We start from the raw sequence: 22,282 nt of genomic DNA, 5'->3' as shown, positions 1-22,282 counted from the left end.
CAACTCTACCGCCTAACAGTGCTTCTTCCGGACTCCGTCGTACGAATCTGGCATTCATATCGACCGCCATGATTGCTATATCCGTCCTTGCTGACCCAGGCAATCGCGACAGATCGGGGTAGTTCATCGGGATGTATGCTGATACGATAAATAAAGGCAATTCACCTCATCAACCTTCATTGATCTTGATTGAGCCGGCACAAAGACGACAGTTAAGCGAGATCCAGTGCCTTCATTTTTGGAATTGGGCGTAATCTCCATATCGTAGATACGGAGCTTCCTTGCATTGGGATCTAATTGTTTTAGAATGGATTTCCGTGAAAACCGACTGCTGATGCAAGTCGAGTTGTGGGTTTCTGAAGAGATGAAAACCTGCGTTATTCAGATCTTCCGACTTGCGGCTGTCGAGCAAATCTTCCCCTAAGGCCTCACTAACTCTTATGAATCTCGTACCTCGTTACTGGACACTCATTTCCTTAAAATTTTATTTACGTTTTGGAAGGAACCCTTGACCGGGAGTCCGTATCAGAGATGCATTACTTGAGCACGTCTAGTAGAGACAACAAGCCACATGCTATAAACGAAATTGTGACATTCCATTGAGGCTTTACGCGCACATGGCTGGACGTCATTCACAAGACTTTGTTGATTGCAGAAACACTCTAGTGGTGCTTTGGTTGGGGACGCTGGACGTGATTTACTGGCGCTTGGTAATGTGTTTCAGTTTTGTTTTCCACATGAGCAGCTACACGAAATCATATTTCTGTTTTTCTTGTGCTCATAAATACAGATACCGTCTGTCTTTCCGTTCTTTCTACTTTTTTTTCAACTCTCAGTATTGGTTGTAGAAAAGTGATTTGTTCTGAATTAGTTCTCTAGGGTGTGATTATATCATGGGGTTTTCTCTCATTTTGCGAAACAAAGTGATGTTTGTAACCATTGTGAGTCACATGTTTTTCCACCAACTTGAATCCATTGGAATTGGTTGTACCTTCTGAGAAGATATGATCACAATCCTGGAAACCGGAAAATGGATTTTACGAAATTAGTCTCTGGAGGTTTGCCTCTGCGGTTAGCGCAGAAACAACACAATAGTCCGAATAACAGATCAGTCGATTTTCAGAAGCACAGTCCCGCTTGAAACAATATCGATTGGCAATTGATCGTTACTGCTAGCATGCGTTGTCTGAATATTCCGTTTGGCTGGTGCGATCAATGGTCCCCGACATACGTTTGGTCAGCGGTCGACATTAGAACATTGCTGACATGTGAGAAAATGGCCCAACCGCGTCTATGAAAAAACTGTGATAACCGAAGTATAAACCATCAAAATAGTCTATTTTGTTTCGGTTCCCGAATGTCCAATTCGTTTAAACCCAATCCAGAAATCGATTTTGAGCATGAGTTCACATTCAAAAAAACTTGCGCCACTATGCAACACAAAGCTGTGCTGTGCATGTTAGAGTTTATTCAATAACCACCCGGCGGACCAAATTTGTTTTTTTTTTCATTTCAAGGTGACCTGTGGCTTGTTCGCCCGAGACACTGTATTTCACAATTAGACATGCACGTCCCATGGCGTTTGCTTAACGTGACTTTTCGTATAGAATGACGAAAACTTTACGAAAAGCACACCGAACCGATTGGCTTTATGAATTGGCAAAAGTCTGCTTGAGGTGAACTGCAAAAGGAAGTAAGCGCAAAAAGCCATGAGAATGTAGGTTGAAGAAACATGCGTTTGTTCAATGACGTGTACCGTGGCGATGAGATCGAAGATGTGGACGGTAAGAAAAATGGCCTTCAGCGATGTAGGACTCGAAGATGTGGAGTCAAGTAAACTTGTTGAGCAAGGAACCTTAGCAAATATGGGTTTCTGGACCAACCTGGGGATTGAATTCTCACTGGTGTGGTCTACCTCAGTAGCCTTGCACAAAATAATAAATCTTGGATTCCGCTGTGCCCAAATCACTCCAGTCAGTGGATAGTCCTGAAAGGCAATTTGATGCATCTTCAAAGTGCCAAGACATGCTTCAGAACGTGCCATTTGCGAACATATCCTTTACAATTCAAGGGAAATCACTGGGGATTGTGGGAAACTTCACAAACCTCGGTAGTTGTATTAGTTCTGAGCGAAGTGTGTCTGATGAATTCAGTGCAAGAATCTCAAGGGCTCAAATCATGTTTGCTAATTTGCGTCACTTGTGGCATCAAAAAGGCATCTCATTAGATCGTAAAGGTCGTGTGTACCAGGCTGCACTAAGGGCTGTGTTGTGGTATCGGTGCGAGAAATGTACGGACAAATAATATGAAGCGCATTCAGGTTTTCGACCACCGATGCCTCAGAAGGATGGATGGCGTCAGCGTGTTAATAACGAGGTGATTAGAAAACGGGTATTTGGTACTTCATTCCGGGAAAACATCCAGCACCACCAACTACGATGGCTCGGTCATGTGCTACCCTCGCCAAAACACTATCTACCGAGACGAGTCTCCGTGCCTCCTTCTGGATGGCGCAAACCGCGAGGTGGACAGCACATGACTTGGCAAAAAGGCGTGAAAGAGATCACGAAGAGTTTGGGTGTTGTTGGTGTTGTGCTCCCTCCAGAATGGGGTGCCCGTGATTCGGCCTGTACTTTGGTGGAGACAGCTCCCTCCAGAATGGGGTGCCCGTGATTCCGCCCGTACTTTGGTGGAGACACTGCAAGAAATGCCAACTAATCGATGTCAGCGGCGTTCGCGCAGATTGTCCGACTGAGCGGTTGGAGGTATACGCACCTCAGAACGCTTGACATAATCCAGCACCATGTCCCCCCCCCTCACCCACGTTTTTTCTCTCCCTTTCACTCTAAGACATTAAATATTAATAGATGAACGTTATGTTTGTACGGCAGTGGTGTCAACACTGATATTGCTGTCTTTGATGATGATGGTGATGTTCATTGGTTACTCTATTATGCCTTTATGTTGGAATTAACTTTGTAATCTTTGTTGTCAAACCGTGAGCTTCAATTGTACAGCCCCATTCAACCTGACTGCGAGCTAAGAAAATGAATTTTAGTGTGAAATAATGTCCAGAACTTGAGTGTGACCCGCTTCTAACGCGTTTGGCTATTATTCTGCTAAACCGCCTCTCTCTGACACTCCCAGATTTAAGTCACTGATACTAATAGATAATCTCTTGAAGAGAAGTCCTTCATAAACGGAAATACTTCAACCGAGACGCCACACGAGCATGCCTGGTTGATCATAGTTAACTTAACCTCATTCTGGAAGAGAACTTAACAAAAGGAAGAGTCCTCTCCTTCTGGGCCATTTATTCCAAAAAAATTGTAATAACTGACCTCAGAGAACCTTCAATTCACATCGAAAGTCAGTCGATTCGACGCGGAATGAGTTCTTGAAGCTAATGGGCAAAATACACTAATGGGCATTCCCATAGCTGTTTGCAGATAATTCACAATCCTCGAACAGGTTCCCGCACTTCTCAAGCTTAACATTTCACATTCCTTAATTGTCTAGTATGCACCAAAACTTATCAGTGTGATTAGTTTAGATCAGCACAGTGCAGCGACTCTTTTCCTTTCTATGGGCGATCGATGGACCACATGTATCAGAGGATGTCTTTATTGGTTCAAGGTGTGCTTCTAAACTTTAGGACAGGATGACAAAAGGAAACAGTTTTGTATGCTCCTAGTTAGTTGCAGCAGCTTTCTGCTCATCCTCGCTCTTTCACGGAGCGGTACTGATATGGGATCGAAAATCTCAGTACGCTCTCACGTAAGTGAAAGGAAAGAAGAATAGCTGTTGGTCACAAACGTATGCGGCAAATTTCAGTTAGGATGACAGACCAATGGTACTACAAAATGAGTTGGTAAATACAGGCTTGTTTTTATTCTCTCGGGTGTCATCCACAGCTTGAAACCACATACAGAAACGAATCAGAAATTAGTCTACGGAGCGATGATAACCGGTTACAGTGACTAGCGAAATACACTCATTTGCAAACCAGTTTGGTTTTGCGGGAGACCCGTCTGGAACCCAGCTGAATCTCCCGCTTATGATGTCTTCAAGCAACTGAATGTGCTGTACCTAGTACAGCAATCCGCGTTCAAGTAGAACATAAAGTTGACGGAAACTCGGAGACTGCGCCTACCTAATTAGATCCAAGATAGGCGAAACATGTTGTACGATGTCGAAGAATTTTCAGCAACCTTATGAGTAGCACATTACGGGTTATAGTTACCCTATTTAGTGTTCCTGAAAATTGCGTTCATTCTAGCTGACGCCAAATGCTAACCGCGCTTTCAGAAGATGGTTTTGACGAAATCATTGTTATGTACAACCGTGCTGCAAAGCCAAACAAACGCTAGCCCAGTTAAACAAATGCTCTTCGCTAGTATTTGACGACCTACTTCTGTGCTTGGTACTTAACCATCTTTCAAAGCTATTCAGATCTGTTTTTGAAAGACCCGGCAGTTAGGAGTGGACTGGTTGCTTACTCGATTCTTCAGCGTCTCACCTGGCCATAACCAAAAACAGCTGATGTATGTGATCCAAACCTTGTGTGTTGTGAATAGACCTGGGGGAAGGGACAAGAGGTTCTAACCACACCTTCGCTTTTAGGTGGACTATTTCTTTTCTTTTCCGATCCCTACTTTCCGACCATCCTGATATCTGCTATACTCAGGCTAGTTTCGATGGTTATAATGAAGTGTATGAGTAAATCGTTTGGAAAGGGTAAATAAACTCCCCCTGTATAATGAAACAATAGTATGATCTCCTTAACTTCGGCAAGAATCAACCCTTGGGAAGCCTTCGCACCGAACTAAATATACCAGCTGATAAACACATCTCACTAGAGATTCACTTAAATGCATCCTATTCTCCCATCCACGCCAGTTTACTACGCAAGCAACTTATCAAAAAAAACTGCGCTTCCATGTTAGGACCAAGGGGGACTAACATTAACAAAAACCTAGGAATCCTGCTGTCGGTGTTACCGATGTTAGCAATCTTCTACATACACATGTCAAAAGTTGTCTGGGTGGTTAGTCCACAGGAGTATGGGACACTGTAGTCAAAATGAAGCGTTCCAGATAAATGAAATTGGGAGAATAACGATGGGAGTCAACCGATCTTTGAAAGAAGATTTTAAAGCGAGGACGATCGTTTAAGGAAGGCAACCTTACATTCGTTACGTCAATTCTACAAAAAGGCTCTCATACGCAAGGAGGATGGCCTTCGTCACAGGGTTTTCTGAGAGTACGAGCTGAAAAAAAGGACACTGAACAGAAAACTAGGTTACGCAGTCTATGGATACTTTCCATGCGTTTAAATAGTCAACTTTTTGTCTTATTCTCTTGGTTTCTTAACCACTGAGCCATCTCGGAACGTGCAGCTTAACGATATATGTTACGATGATAAATAAAAACCATTAGGGGAAATTCGAGAACGCCCACAACACTGTTGTGAATCCGCTGAGTTATGTAATATATTCACTTAAACGTTCTTTTCTGAAGTCGTCAGAGGCATCTATGTGAATTTACAGAAACCCGTGATGAAATAAGTTGGGGTAAGATTTATATAATTGAACGATGATCATTTTTGACACTGTTTTATCTGAAACTTAGAGGTTTATTACTTCTACATGTCATTGATGAAGCGACATGCCTGCAGAACGAACGGGGGCGGTAACCAATCGAAGAGTGTCTCGACTGGAAATTGGGCCCAGTTCGTGGAAGGGGAAGTCTGCAATGATTTCCGCTGGGTGAACCATTACAGCAAAACTAGAATTTGAAAGTTTACCGTGTCCACAACTAGTGACGTTCCACAAATGCCCAGATCTGCTGGACACTCATCTGTATCCAGCTAAACCTCTCGTTTGTGACCGTGTGCTTCAGCTTGAATCATTAAATCTTCTGTTCAAACAAAATTCGTGTAAAAATGACACTATTTTTCGATAGCTGTCAAGTTTGGATGCGAGTAGAACAGAAGGATGACGAGAACTTGGCGAGTGCCTCTGACTGATGAGCCAGCCACAAGAAAGGTGAAACCGGTCATGGGCTGTCGAAGAGTTTTTAGCAACGATCCAGTGTCTCCACCTACACCATGCAGCTTTCAATATGGTCGTTCGCAGTAGCGGAACTAGCATGCTTTCACTATCCCACCCTCGGGGATTGGGCGCATCCAAACTACCACCTCTGAACAGACAAGCGTGTTTCACTCTTGCCCGGTGTGAATGTTTTGGCCAAGGCATTGAATGACGACCCAGTAACTGACCTAGTTTAGCCAAATGAACGGCCTGTCCTTTGCGGACCTACCAGTGAAAGGAAGAAGGCCTTCGTTGCGGAGTTGTTTGTTAGAGAAACACAACTGAACAGTCACAGACTATTGGACAGAGGAGCGAATCTGTCATATGCATCTTGTTTACAAAACTGAATATCCATCATCTTGTTGAACACGTCTTGCTGGATATTCGTTGACTTTTGCTCAAAAGCAAGTAAATACTACAAAGTGACTCCACAAATTCCGTAATAGATCTCACTTTTCAAGAAACGCGAAGCGGATCTACGAGAAGACACTACTAGCATGCCTCATCAGTAGTATCCACCGTTACACTGGTAAGGTAGTGTGATAGATAGCTGGCAAGTTTGGATGCGAGTAGAACAGAAGGATGACGAGAACTTGGCGAGTGCCTCTGACTGATGAGCCAGCCACAAGAAAGGTGAAACCGGTCATGGGCTGTCGAAGAGTTTTTAGCAACGATCCAGTGTCTCCACCTACACCATGCAGCTTTCAATATGGTCGTTCGCAGTAGCGGAACTAGCATGCTTTCACTATCCCACCCTCGGGGATTGGGCGCATCCAAACTACCACCTCTGAACAGACAAGCGTGTTTCACTCTTGCCCGGTGTGAATGTTTTGGCCAAGGCATTGAATGACGACCCAGTAACTGACCTAGTTTAGCCAAATGAACGGCCTGTCCTTTGCGGACCTACCAGTGAAAGGAAGAAGGCCTTCGTTGCGGAGTTGTTTGTTAGAGAAACACAACTGAACAGTCACAGACTATTGGACAGAGGAGCGAATCTGTCATATGCATCTTGTTTACAAAACTGAATATCCATCATCTTGTTGAACACGTCTTGCTGAACACGTCTTGCTGGATATTCGTTGACTTTTGCTCAAAAGCAAGTAAATACTACAAAGTGACTCCACAAATTCCGTAATAGATCTCACTTTTCAAGAAACGCGAAGCGGATCTACGAGAAGACACTACTAGCATGCCTCATCAGTAGTATCCACCGTTACACTGGTAAGGTAGTGTGAGAGACGCCCGAATCTTGACGAACAAATTTTGATTAGCTGTGGATGATTGTCTTATTTTTAGAATCTGATTTCATACCACTCTCGTAAGAACAGTCTATTAGCACATTACCCGAAAGACATCAAATAATGGCTTGTTTGTGGATGAGTGCATTTCATTTTCCGTTCATTTCCTGACATGAAATAGAATGTTTTTAGTGACGACTTCTTCATTGAACTGCTTGTCTTTCACAGAAGAGACAAAGAGTATAATTCTGAGGAGAGACGGAGCAATCGAATGACTGTGAAAGTAGGCTTCGGGCTTCCATGGTGCCACTTGAAGGATGTCTTGACAAGCGAATCCATTGGTCGACGAAATCAGGACAGTTCTTGGATCCTCATTCGAGGCGTTGAGCAAACCAATCATAATGGTGAGGTGTGGACACGCTTGCCCGTCCAGTGATAATAATTCAGGCATAGGCTGGACATGTTGTTGGATTAGTAGTGATATATTGACTCATATGTAAAAAATCCAGGGTTCAAATCCTGGCACAACAAAGGATATTCTTTGTCGATGACCTCTAGTAAAAGTGAAGCTAAAGCCCACTATTTTTCTTGTTTAGTTTGGATTCGTCAGGACAGTAAGCGTCATTTGGATGCAAGTAATAGAAACCCTACAACTAATTATAAGTAAAATGGTAGTGACGGGCAGAATCTGCAGTCACTACAGCTGGTGGTAGTGGGACAACTGTTCACACACCTGCAACGGAGGTTTATGGTAGATTACGTGACACAAAATGACATCTGAAAATACCTAGGATAAAACCCATGATATTTTAAACAGATAAATGCGATGGCTTTAGGGATGCCTCAGTCTAAACCTAAGTTTCGGAAAAAGCTAATGATGCGACCTCTCTGCTGTTATGCTCAAAATAGTCGGGTTTCCAACTTTGATTTGGTGGTTTATGTGGCCGTCCGAGTTGTCAAACCAAATGGAACAGCTTATAAGAATCAGTGTATTTAATGGAAAACTATATTCTGAACAGGTACCACCGTTGTTTTAACAACTAGGTGATTGTCATATTGATCTATTACTTCGGGCGTTTTGTCTCATGAATCACCAATGGTAGCGCAGCGGGAACTGATGCCCAGTAGTCTGTGTCCTTTCACACATGCAAAACTGTGACCATTTAACTGACACTGGCTATTGTCTTGCTGCTGATTATTTATTTAATTTGAAAGGTGGGTGCATAAATTTGGGTCACTTGCCTGTCATTTTTCTCCGGTGAGTCACACCCAAATCGCACAACTTTGTTTATCGCATACATGGTTGGACGATTTCCTACGGGCAGCATGACTCATTGTTTTGAATTCTTATCGATCTCCATCGGATAGCCTGAGACAAGATGGTTCTATGACTGGATCACATTTCCTCAGTGTCACACTCTGCCAAACAATTCTATGAGGGACTGTTAGGCACTGCATAAAGTATCCTTCCTCGATTCCCTCAAAGTTTGAATAACGCTCACAATTTGCTTGGGACAATTAGTGTCCCTATCGAATTTAAGCTCTCCTGACCGATCTCCTCAGGCACTTTTCCATGGTTTGGTCTTTCCCAAGCGAGACCGATTTTGATCACTTCATTTAGATAGTCTGACCAGTAGGAAATTACCGTATATCTAAACTAAGGTATTTCATCTATGAGTGCACGCTTTACTGCGGTTTTTACCAGGCTTCTTAAATGCTGTTGCGACCTTCCAGATACACCGTTCACCAAAGGAAGCCAAGGCGAAAAAGCGTAGCTCTTGAGTCTATTCCAGACTAATTCCCTCGGAACCCCGTGTTCTTTTTTCGGTTTTGCTTCATTCTGATGACTCGAAAAAAGAAAAACATCTGCACGTTTATTATTGATATGGCGATCGAGTAAACACCAGCAAGACGAGAACAAATGTGCAAAAGGGGTAGGAACTAAATGATTGACGTATGTTGATCACATGTACTTTGCTTGCAGTGTCTTCGAAATTTATATTCAATGGCGCAATGAGAACTAGACTATCCTTATCTCCTTCAAAAATTTTGGGTAACACCACGCTGGCTATTGTCTGTATATCCGCTGCTGCAAGCGCAGTGTCTTCGAAATTTATATTCAATGGCACAATGAGAACTAGAGTATCCTTATCTGCTTCAAAAATTTTGGGTAAAACCACGCTGCCTATTGTCTGTATATCCGCTGCTGCCAGAGAACACATGAATGTCATTCTGCGCAAATCAGTTTCTCGGTTGCTATGACAACTCGTAGCAAATTGAATCCTTGTTATGCTGAAGACGGCACCACACATGGAATGGTGAACCAATAGCCTCCATTTCAAACGACAAGCTTACTTTGCAAGAAATTCTAGCAAGGCTGTCCTGTAAGTAGGCGTTAACTGTAGAAAGATGTAAGTACAGGCGCAATTTTTGAGGTCCGAAGGCAAGCAATACTCATAGAAGTAGGATCTTCAAGTGGCGATCACTCCTAGAAGACAGATACACAATTTGGCCCTGAAGTATAAATGGCCTTCTGCTTTCGTCGTTCTCTTCACAGGGAATCTCATGGTTAATTTGGGGAAAACGGCCAAAAAGGAACAGTTTTGCTGCCTGTCTGCTTGTGAAAACCTATTTTAAATTGTCCCTCAAACGGCTAGCAAACTGGGTCGACTATGATGCTAGAGGAGCACGATTTGAAGACATGTTGGTGTGTCGTCTGTGTAACCTGGGTTGGGATGTCGCTGGGTAGTCTTTTGTTTTTGCTAGAGGTTGAATTGGCAGCTACATATCTGCACATGATCCATGTTGACATTAGGCACGTTGACGACTTTAGCATTGGTCGCTCCAGTTCTCTCTTTCTCTGGTTCAATTTCCTCGCGCTGTGGTTATCTGCACAAAATTGAACAGAAGTGTAGAACAATTCTCAATTCCCCACTTTGTGGGGTCAAAATGTATGCAAGTCTATCAGTGATCTGCACAAGGCAGGGCCAAATTCCACCCAACAGGTCACGGGAAGAGGAATACTGGCTCAGTGATGTGGGCTGCTCTGGTTTCGTGATTATGGGTGGCTATGCAATCACGCATGCGTCACGACAGGACAAACCAGAGCAAGACCAGTATACGGAGCATGGATTGAAAAATAGGTTCAGTAGTACACATCTAAACACACACCCACACACAGGAGCTTATTACTGTGGGACGGGGTGGTCTCTTGGCAAAGTGAACGGTAGGTACGGAGGCTAAGGCGGCGCTAATTGGGTGGAGATCAATAAGCACACAAGTGGATCTAACAAACGAATGGGAGGACCACCATGCTGTCAAGTTAGATGCAATACTTACTGATTAAAAATGGCAACCACATGGTCAGTTTATTGCAGATCATATTTCTTATTGTTGTCTTGTGCAAATGTAACAGAATTTCAACACATCTTTCCACATTTCACTCATGTCTCATCATGGCTAGACAATAATGAGGCAAAGAATTTTCAGCAACCTTATGAGTAGGGCATCGCGATATCTCGAATATCGTAGCGACTGAAACATGAGGCGGCCTGATGAAGCACGTTCAGTTACCTGAAAAAATAACAAACAAGAGATTCAGCTGGGTTTCAGGTTTCTTGCAAAACCAAATTTGTTTGCAAACGAGCGTATTTCGCTAATGATGAGACTTATTCGCACTCATCGAACTTCCATCAAAGGAGCGCATTCTTAACTATGCGCTTCAAGCCGTTTTCAGTGTTCCAGTGGCTAAGACATATTAAGGCATTGTTTTTGGAGATTTCGGCTTGAGAAGCAAACTCAACCAGTACTAAAACGTTAGAGAAGAGTGGGCAACCGCTTTGGTTTACTTGTAGTACTCAAGTCCTGGAGCGATTTCAAACTAAGCGCTACCACGGCCTTGAGATTCAGACAAGTACAACTGAACAGCAGTTAAATCTACTTGTATCACTCATCATTCAATCACATAATTCATTAAGAACGATCTAAATCCACTGACTTCTCAAGTGACGATATATATANAGATGCAGTTCCTCTCAAAGGACAACTAACCAACGATTCATGATTCAGTGGTTTAGTAAGCTCCCAGTAAGCAGCAGGATACATTGGGTTGGGAGCTCGTAGTGTGCAGAATATGGAGTACGTACAAACTTATAGACACATCACTGATTTTCCGTGTTACCCATTGATGAAAAATGTTCTCTTTTGTAGCATGTTATTTCAATCTAACCGCCACCACACATTACTGTGGGGGGGGGGTGCATGAGAATTGCCAGATATTTGGAGGTCATCGCTCTAAAGTAACAGCCTCGTCCGCTCAGGCGATTTTGATCTCACCCTGTACTGATCTCCGTCCAATTTGCACTTCTCTCATTCTTGGTGGCTGAAGGGACGGGTTGCAATTTTGTGCCCGAATTTCCTGCTTAACTGGGTACCCAACGGAAATCCTGATGTCCTCTTGTCATTTTGAACTTAAAACTTTACGGCGTAAATAGAAGTACCGTTCCTATTGAGTTTAGCTTGCGTTTACTCTCAGTCTGGCTGACTGCACTGTGCTCCATAGGTTCCTACCATCATACGGCACAAAACAGACATCGTGGGATATGGAATTGGGTTTGCAAAATTGTCCTTTGTGAGAGTCGCGATTATAATCACCAACTCAACATATTTTCTGAGATCTCGGCTAGTTTCACTGCCCTCGTGCTTCCTTCGGGTGGAATGGCAGCCAGGTATCGGAAGGGCAATACAGCTGAACAATTGTCTTTTTTATCTATACATAAAAACCGTTAAAGGAGTATACTCAAGGTAACAGAATATACCTGTTTCAGTGCTGACTGCCAAGTAATGCGATCACCTCTTTTCAGCAGCGGAACTAGGTGGGATTTCAGTTAATGGGTTGACGCGATAATTTTTATCATGACTTTCACAAAAGACAAATTGAAATCTAATTCCCATATCGCACGGTGTCTGTTTTATGTCTTATGATCATAAGCACTGATGGGGCACAGTGGAATGAGGCTAAACCCAAGATAGCCTCGGTAGGAAATGAGCAGGCTTAATTTATGCAGACCAGTGTCGAATTATAGAGTGATGCCCCTGAAAAGAAAATGGTTTTGATGTATGAATGGCTTCCGCGGTTTTCAAGAAGGGTTTCGTTTGAGGAAATTCATGGTACATGCGTTATTTACTTTCTATGTGTTTTGAGCATCGACACCTATCGGGACATTGAATTTCGGCAAAAAAATCCAACGAACTGGAAGGATGATTTGTAATAGGCGTGATAGACTTCGTTTTGTGTTAGTTCAGTCAACGAAGGCTTCACATTCGAGCATTTTCTTGGCCTATTTTGTACTCTGAAATGCGAACTAAATCCTTGCGAAGACATGCACACAAGCCTCAATGATCATCGATTTTACCATCGATTCCTTGTTGTTTTTCTGACGACAGATCTCATGCGTATCGATCTTACTACATGTTCACCACAGGTGTCGTTATATTTGCTTCCCTTGGCTGATTAATACCAGAAGAACGAACGTCCAACGAGGCCATCGATTTATGTGGTCATCCACATGGATTCATCACACCAGTCAAACAACTTAGTGTTGCCGATGAGATATACTGAAATGTCAATGTATCGTTCAACTTAGAGGGAAACCCCTTCTGTTTTACGAATTATTAGCCTTTTTACGCATTGGAACTCCCTTAGGAAGACGGCCACACATAGTGCTAGGTTCACACATGACTCTGAGCCGTGGGCTGGCGTTGGAGCATTCTGTAAACCAACTTCGGTTCCCGACAGCTCCCACCCCAGTTGCTCGTCAAGGACAACACTCCGCCTGCTGAGACGAAGACAGCAGCAATCATGCCATCTGGAGTTGGATACCACATGATAACCTCACAAGCTTTTAAATCCCATTTCCGGATTCACCATATAGTACACGATTCCGATGTGACAGAAATAGACAAGCACCTCGCTCTCCCGTCATCAAGGCAACATCTTCTCCAAAGAAGGCTCATCATCACATTTCGAACTTCATCGTACTGTTCGGTTGAAAATTGGACCGTTTCCCCAAGGGAGTAATTGAGGAATGGGAGACGCTTATTCTGGGGGAAGATATTCCACCATATGTGTTACTTTACTCGCTCCCTTTGGAAGCTTTGGTTACCAGCAAGCAAGGTGGTATCAGTTTTCGTTCTCAGTCATTCAGTATTGAGTCCATAACACTAAAAATCTGCACCGAACACACGGTTGAGCTGGCATGTGTAGTGAATGTTCCGCACTACTGAAGAAGTTTCATGTCGGGTCGTACATTGTACTGTTGCCCGCTCGTGAGCTGATTCAGTTTGGAAAGTAATTCTTAAACCATCTGGACTTTTTGATTTCGGTACAAATTTGCCAACCGAAGGCCACGGAGCAGGCCACTTACGCAACCGCAATATCAATGAGTGATTACATGGCGGTATCCAGCAGTGTATTTTTAATGCGGCATGTTCAGGATGAAATCGATTATTCCGTTTATTTTACGGGTAATCGGGTGCCTCCCAAACTTTCTTCTAAGAACCGAATGACTTGCTTGTCTGTGTTAGCAGAAAAAATTGAACGAGCAGACGAACTGTCACCGTGCTCTCTGACGGTTTGTGTGCGTCCATAACTAACTGAGCTATACTAGTGAGTGTCCGTGCGACAATCTCGGAGTCCCTTATACTAGGCTGATAAACGAGAATGATTCCGACCAACACAGATTCCTGTTTCTTCGTTTTGAGTTGGATCTTGCTTGATGTATCGTCATTTAAGATGGTAGTGTACTGGTTTTTCCGTCAAATGCCGCTACCTTGCGGTCAACCTTTTAAGCCAAGGGCTTTGGTTGAGGGCCCTAATCGTCCTCCTGTCTAGGTATGGTCAACTTCACAGTATCCCAGCCCACGTGATATATACAACTAAACTTATTGCCACACCACATAGGCAGTGTAATCAGACGGGAGCCTTACTTGCTGAATACAGCAGGACGGGTAAGCGAAAACAGACTAATGCTTTTCTTTCCCTTTCATATACTTTCTCTCCCCCCTCCGTACTCAATTAATAGCTCCCTCTCGGTAGGCTCCCCCGTTGAGACTGACAACCTCGTTTGTCCCGGCCGCAACATCTGCACGTTAGCCGTTGTTGACAACTTCAGGTTTTTGGAAATCAGTCTTCAAATCTCGAAGACCGGTCTCTATACCAAGCGGAACAACAGACTGCTATTTTTCGCTCGATATTGGTGTGTTGCATATCGGAAACAAAAACGCAAGATCCAAGCACTTTCACCGAGCTAATTGCACAGTCACTCTCCACTCGTTTCCGACTGCGAACCTCTGGCAATGCAAAAGCAGCTTCGGTAGGATGTGCAGGAATCAGTGTAGCTATGAGTCTTTCATACAGTTTGTCTGAATGAGTGCCTGGAGATGTAGGAGTCTCTGAAGGGTCGTGGTATTATGAAGTCCCTTCACCATCCACTTTTATCCCTACAAGCAAATCATGACTGCATGGCAGTGAAGCATCAGTGCAGTGCCTGGAGATGTAGGAGTCTCTGAAGGATCGCGGTATTATGAAGTCCCTTCAACATCCACTTTTATTCTTACAAGAAAATCATGACTGTATGGCAGTGAAGCATCAATGTCGAACATTGATGTTATGCTGTCGATGGTGATGATAATAATAATACCAAGTACATCTAAGTCTGAAAAGACTCGTTCCATCGGGAAGTCGAAAGTCAATATGGTTCGTCAGCTAGTTAGACACGGTCATATGTTTATATGCACAACACGTGATCACGTGATTCTAATACTGTCTACTTGAACCGACATGACTTCCTGTTATGACAGAGAAGTCAAGTGGATTACGGGAAACTGGAACCTAGACAACAGGTCCAGATGTTGCGATACGTTGGTGATTCCTCGTAGACTGTACAAACCACTGCGTTTTGTTTCATCACACCAAATACATTCCGGCTATTGGTTAGAAAAATTATTTTCGGAAAGCTCACTCTTACAAAGTAGCACGTTTTTACCTCTGTACCATGAAGATGCCTGGATCTTGATTCGATAGAGTCTTGTCGTCAAACAAAACGTACTTCCTTGACGTAACTGATCCTCAGGTTATATCTTTAAGCAGCATTTGCATGGGATTAACAGATTAGTTGAGCACAGGACTGGTTCAACATGCTCTGGTACGCTTGTTTCCATACATCTTTTGGTAGATGCCTGAGGATATAATTACGATCTGTTGCGTGGACAGAATATGCCCACCCGAAGAAATGAACAACAATAAACTCTCAATATACCGTTAGGGAGTGTCTCTAAATTTTCTACGGACGAAACATGTTCACACGATTCTCAAGACCGGGAACAATTACAAGGTGCTTATACAGGGACTCGAAGCTAAGTATTCCAGACTAAAGTTTCTTGGGCAGTGTGTTGGATTACTGCACATCAGTGGATGGCTCTAGGAAACGGGCTTTGCTTTTGCAAGCACTCCGATAGTCAATTCTGTCTGCACACTATTCGCTTGCCACTCTCCTCAGAATATCTTCTAAATTTTTGCGAACTCCATCCACCCAAAAGGATACGCTGATGGAAGGTCGGATGACAAAAGGCCGGACAAAATCTGGTAGTATCCTTCTATATACAGATGATGATTACTTTGAGGAGACCTCCGAATAGTCCTTCACTTTACGCTTCTACAAATTGTTTTCAAACGATTAACGTTACTGATAAAGCGCACTAGGCCTTGGGTTCAAGTAAAACATGAGGTTGACGGAAACTCGGGGATTGCGCCTGCCTGATACGCCCGAAGAAGGGTGCAATCGGTCGTGGGCTTTTGCAAAGTCTTCGGCAACTTTGTGAGTAGTCTAACAGTCCAACGAATGTACCGCGATATCTAGAATGTCAAACTAAGTGAAAATGAGGCGGCCTAGTGCAGTGAATTCAGTTGCTCAGAGTATCATAAACGAGCTATTCAGCTGGGTTCCAGGTGAGTCCCCTATGAAAACCAATTTGGTACGCCAGTGAGTCGAATTAGTATGTCATTCACTTCATATACAGACTGAAATGGCACTATAGAAATCGGTCCGTGTTGATACTAAAGCCAGGTAAGTAAACTTTAGAACGGACCAACTGATGAGCCAACAACCGTGTTGAACGTTTTACTTATTCATTGTCAAGAACATCAATTTTTTTCTATCAATCTGTCAGTCACTTTGGTTCTTGTCCACTGGCTGTCTGTCTACTTGAAGACCGCTCTACTTAGAGAGTATGTCCCTGTTTGGTGACGTTTGCTGCAAACTTGTGCCGTGGCTTTTGGTAATGAATGAATTTTATCAAAATCGCCCCTATAATAAGTGCTGACCACTCCTCGTTGTTCCTGTTAAACCGGCTGGTTGAGGGAGTCGTCATAAACACGGCTAGGCATTTTGTGGTCAGAGCGATTTCGGGGCTGGAGTACTGCTCACATTGGGGTATTCCACTGGCCAGGCACCCGTGGCTTGATATTGTTCTTCATACCTTTACTCAGAGATGGTCTATCTACAGAATCTCGGTATATTATAGAAAAAACTGTCCCAGTTCTCCAAGACTTTTCCACACTGAATTTCACGGCCTTACTCGCTAAAACCTAGATCAGTACTAGATCCATCAGTACAACATTCTTATGCAAGTAATATCCCGTAGTACACGCATTAATGACTTTGTTAACGATCTCAAACTTGATGAGAGAAAAAACACCGAATAGATAAAAACCAATGTTTCTGTCGAGATGATTACCCGTTTCTGCGATTCTCCAACATTTGGTTTTTTCATCCCCCCACAGGTATAGCACATTGCACGGACTGGAACAAGTTCACTATGGAGACGGGTCAGCACAGACAACAAAACCAAGTTGTTGGTCTTGGGCGACCAACAAGTCTTCTCACGGCACCGCCAGCTTATCAACATCGTCAGACTCATAGTTTTGGCACAGGAATTACGGACGGACCTTGGCGGCGTGGTGAGGTGATCTGTGCTGGAAGTGAGCTTTAAAGTGCAACATATTTGCGCCTTTCTTTCTCTAAGCTTGAACTTTAATTTGGTTGTTCTGTAGACGGTATAGTTTGCTCTCGAAATCAGCGCTTAGTCATTAGAAATAAGGATTGTTCACAAGAGAAGGCACCTCCAGAGGGGATTACCCCTTCTTCGTGTATTCATGTAATCTCTTGCAGAGGGGTAATGTGATAGGAGAAGGAGGTTCTGTCGAGTTGAAACTTGGTACAAACTGAGCATTTGCACGTAAACCAGGGTAACTGTCAATCACTCATTGTGCTTGGTAAAAACCAACTGATACATGAAGACCAGCGGAAAAAAAGATAACGCAGATTTTAATTTTAGACGTATTTCTTCGAAAAATTTCCTCCCAAACTGTACTGGACTGTTCTCAGAAGTAAGACTCCATCAATCTGTGGAATGAGGTCGAACTTACTGGGTTCTGGGCCTGTCCACTCCAAAATACCACACATTAGCTTAGCCCTATATTGCTATACTGGGTTGTGTGAACAGTAAAGGCAGTCGCACTGACGATACAGTCACGTGCTTTTTGCTGATTCGTCATGATCACCTGGATCAGTCATTACCGAAACGATAATGAGACTCGGATTAGAATCCATGAATTCTGAGCGCGCTACACCACAAACCAATCTGCATTAGTGTTTCGAATATTGAAAGTGGTGAACTCAGGAACGCGTCATTTTGCATAAATAACTTTAACAGTCGCACGCACATACTATATTAGACAAGGTAGTCTGGCTGCCGCAGAGTTAGTTAAACAGGTCATGTGATAGTGGCGAGCGTCTGTTTCCAATTTCGCGGTCTTCATCCACCTCTAGCATTACAGGCAAGTATTCTTATAAGTACGCAAACATCGGATTCGAGGTTCGCTCTTATTAGAGATAATCAGTAGTGTGTGCCCTTGAATCTGTCAGCAGTCGAATCCACAATATCTGTCGTACTGGTGGACATTTTATCGCCACTCCAACAGCGCGAGCCGGGCCTCCCAAATCATCATATCGGAACGCACAAACGTATTCACACTTTCGTGCTGTGTCGTGACGCCGAAAGCCACGATCGAAAGTACGCTAAACGTCCTAAGTGAATCCAGCTGGATCTTTCGTTTACGATGGTCTGGGTGTACCAGACCGCCTCCTGTTTCAGAAGCGAGAGATTCAAATAGATTGATTTGAGTCCCCTGTCAAAACTAAGCTTGTGCGCAAATGAGAGTAGCTGTCGAAATCCGTTCGGTCGGGGTTCAATTAGAACATAAGCTTGACAAAAACTCGGGTACTGCACTTACCTGACGAGCCGCAAGAAGAGGAAACCGGTCGTGGGTTGTGGAACAGTTTTCAACAACTTTACGATAAGTGCCCATGGTTCAGAAACCAACTGTCCTAGTTGGTTATGTTGACTGATGGGTCCTCCTGTCAGGACTTCCCCGTTAGGTAGTAGGATGGACGCTCGTAGCCCACAGGCGCTTTTGCTTAGTTGTAGGCGGTGACGGTATTAGCAGGTTGTGTATTCACTTCTTGTTTGAACGGTTGTGTCTTCCTTCCAAGGAAAGTACTATAAGAGCAAAATTTGAGCCTGTAGGTTACCAACAATTTGCACCAGATCAGAAGGAGAGCTGTTCACTCGTCAATGGTATAAAGGCAACTTCTACAGACTCCACACTAGGTAGAAAGCCCTGCAGTTTTCAGTCTCTCTTGGTGCTAGGTGACCTGTAAATCCTGACAGGTGGATCGGATAGACGACAAAAAATGCACTTACTAGGTGGATTAGCGAATACCTGAGTATCAACCATGTGGCCCAACGGTGGGCAAATCTACCTGATATTTGCCTGGTATTCCAGGAGCATCCAGCAAACTCCGTCAGGAACGGCGATGTGCATTGTTGACGAACTTTACTGAGAGCAAAACTAGGATCTTATCGCTTCTTGGTGCGGTCCAACTGAAACAACCATACCAGGGCTCTGAATTAGACTGTTCAGGTGAGAACAATGTGAATACTAATGTGACACTTGATATTCAATGATCCTGGTGTCTATAGTTTTTGAGAATCTGGCTCTTTGTATCAGTCAGTTAGCTTCCAAACCATGTGGCTGTCAGTTTTATGATACTGCTTTTGAATCGAGCACAAACTCTGTGGCAGTTCTTCCACAGATGGCCGGGTCTTTTGTATGTTTCGCAAAATGAGTGATAATACTGAGATACGTTCATCAATTTCAAGGAGAAGATTCTTTATCTCGAAATCATCGACATCAGTTGTAATTCCTAATTTGAAGTCGAATGAATGTCACTATACTGTGTCACACACAATTTATGGCAACACATCTGTCGTCATTCCGAATGGACCTAACCTCTGTATAACGATCCAGCTGCAACATTTTGCATAGAGCTTACTAATTTCCTCAGAAATCGGAATGCAAACTAGTGAAACCGCATAACAGTATATGGCTTCGTATCATATTTCTTAGCATCAACCTCACTGATTTCAGACGAGAATGGTTTTCTAGGAAGTTTCCATGCGGCAATCATGTGCTGATCTTTAAACCACATGTGATTCATGGCCGATCAGTGTGTAATCTGAATTCTCCGTTCGTCTGGGCATTATTGGCCCGCACAGTTCCAGTAAGGACCCAAAGGAGGCGAAAAGCACATGGCTTTGTTAGGTAACCAGTTGCTGGCGTCAGGAAGCAAATCCTCGGGCTTTATCCTCCCCAAACTGGACGACTCCAGCAGTTTTCTCCATAGACTACTCATCACCATGCCTTTTGAATACACGGACGTGGTCCCACAGTTCCAAACTGCTCTACTGCCAACGACGTCGTATAAATATTCCACAGACAGTCCTAAATACTGAGAACTTCCTTCCTTCCCTTCAACTACCAATGGGTCATTGACTGTGCGTTTCCTGTAGTTTTATGTTGTTGAGCTATGGAAACTCGTTACAGTTGATAAATGAAGCTGCTCTGCTTTGACACGCGTGATTCTGAGGAAAAGCGAAGAGATAACCAACTCAACATATTGGCATGATCAGTCAGGTTGCATAAACCAGAACGAACGGTAATCGTTAGTTGAGGCTCCCTATCTGTAAATGATGATCATTTGATCCTGCTGAGTCCTTGACTGGCTTGCGATTGGTTGCGTCCAAGTGACTCATTGTGAGGGCTTATGATAAAATTCCTTACCAGCCAGGAGCGGACAACTGAAAACGTCACTGTCAATTATCCGTATGTTGAGTATCGACTACAAATCTGCCATCCTAACGTGTTTAATCTGGGCGGCCATGTCAACTCTCTGAGATGACTATGTCCACTCTTTTGTTGACCGAGACAGTCGTAGGATTCATCGTTTTCACATTAAAAACTGCGTTCTGTCGGGACGTATGCGGATACAACAAATAGGATACCGTTTACCACAGTGACCTTCATTGATCGTGAATGAGCTAGACAACCGTACAGCGCAAAGACGATTGTCTGGTGGGATCCATTCCCACAAAATGTTTTCAGCCTTGGGGCGGAGTGTAATTCCAACGCCGCAGATGTCACGAGCCATTGCATATTCCCAAGCGGCGGAATCTTGTATGCTTTTCTCGGAGACTTAAATGTAAGTCGACGGGAAGCAGAAACAAGTTTTCAATAAGCGATCCCTGAAGCCAAATTAGACAATAAATTACGATGATTGAAGACTGCTAAGTGGCTAAGAGTTTTTGACTTCAGTAAGGGATTATTTTTGTTTTGGTAAGCGACACTGTTTGGATGACCAATAGTTGGGTTGACCCGAGTACATAATTTGGGAGGGGGAAGGGAGGAGCTGCAAGGGCAAGTGACGCTTCTTGTTTGTCCAAGCCGTAGGGGGTTTTATAAGGTACCCTCCCTTGAGCCTTTGACTCAGTTCTGACCCACAAGCCGGTACAAGACTAAAGGCTTCTGTCCGGAGACTCTTATTCTGCCCTGCGATTTAAAATTTTGAGCAGCGAGGAAGCGTTTATTGATGTTTAATCGAGGTAACATTCCTTAAACTAAAAATTCAACAGCCTCATCTGCTTAGCTGCGGAGGGTTCACCTGGGCAGAGAGCTCAACAAGTAAGGTGTACTTCAGTAAGCGATTACTTACAGAAGGTACCTTCGGATCCGCGATAGACTCCTTGGGTTTAAAAAGATTTGGACTGCAGTAAACAGTTAGCCAACCTCTTCTAACCCATCCTTCTTATGGGACAGGCAGCATCGCCACTTTCATAACTGTGGATCGCCATAACTGTTGTTCGCCTGCATGACACTTTTTCACACCCCTGTCGAGGAGAAAATGTTGATGATATGTTGAAATATTGGTAGCTTGGATGCATTAGTTGGTATTTGATAAGTTGGCTGTTCACCGAGCTTGGCAGTCGATTTGATCAAACACCAAGTAAGAAAATACCTTTAGACCGCCTTCTTATACGATTTACCACAGTATCGAGGACTCGCTGTTGTTCGTCGGCATGCTCCCGGTTGGCCTTCCTCTAGGGGTTTGAACCTTAGGGAACTGAGCTCCAGCACTGAAGTCCGAGCACATCGATAATCTGGCAGCTTTTGACAAATTTAGGTACGGGTCAAAGTGGGTAAAGTAAAAAGTCTTAGGAACGGGAGGGCTAAACCCGTTTACTTTGTTGCAAAATATGTTTGAGAGGCAGATCAAGTTAAACTTTATATATATATATATATATATATATATATATATGGGCATATTTATCTATGAAATGTGATACCAGTAAACAAAAGCAAATCATTCAAAGAAACACATGCTCATTCATTTTATTCCTTAGTGGGAATTCATTCGTGTTTTTGATTATTTAGGTGACAGAGAATTTAAAGCTAGACCAACTACCTTTAGGCGAGACTAATCAACCCCCCCCCCCC

At 43.5% G+C, this 22,282-nt stretch overlaps 1 protein-coding gene across 1 annotated transcript in view; it reads left to right on the top strand.

Annotated features, from left to right (window-relative positions):
- The window catches only part of T265_05039 (hypothetical protein), a gene marked incomplete at both ends in the record, with an annotated part of 41,851 nt that overhangs the window by 1,950 nt on the left and 17,619 nt on the right, over positions 1-22,282 (top strand). The window contains one exon of the mRNA XM_009169939.1: positions 17,171-17,368. Within this exon, the coding sequence (XP_009168203.1) occupies positions 17,206-17,368 (163 nt within the window). The remainder of the gene's footprint in view (positions 1-17,170; positions 17,369-22,282) is intronic.

Source organism: Opisthorchis viverrini (genome assembly GCF_000715545.1).
Source record: "Opisthorchis viverrini unplaced genomic scaffold opera_v5_91, whole genome shotgun sequence".
NCBI classification, from domain to species: domain Eukaryota; kingdom Metazoa; phylum Platyhelminthes; class Trematoda; order Opisthorchiida; family Opisthorchiidae; genus Opisthorchis; species Opisthorchis viverrini.
Note: the sequence above shows the minus strand (reverse complement) of the source record. Positions and strands in the feature narration are given on the sequence as shown.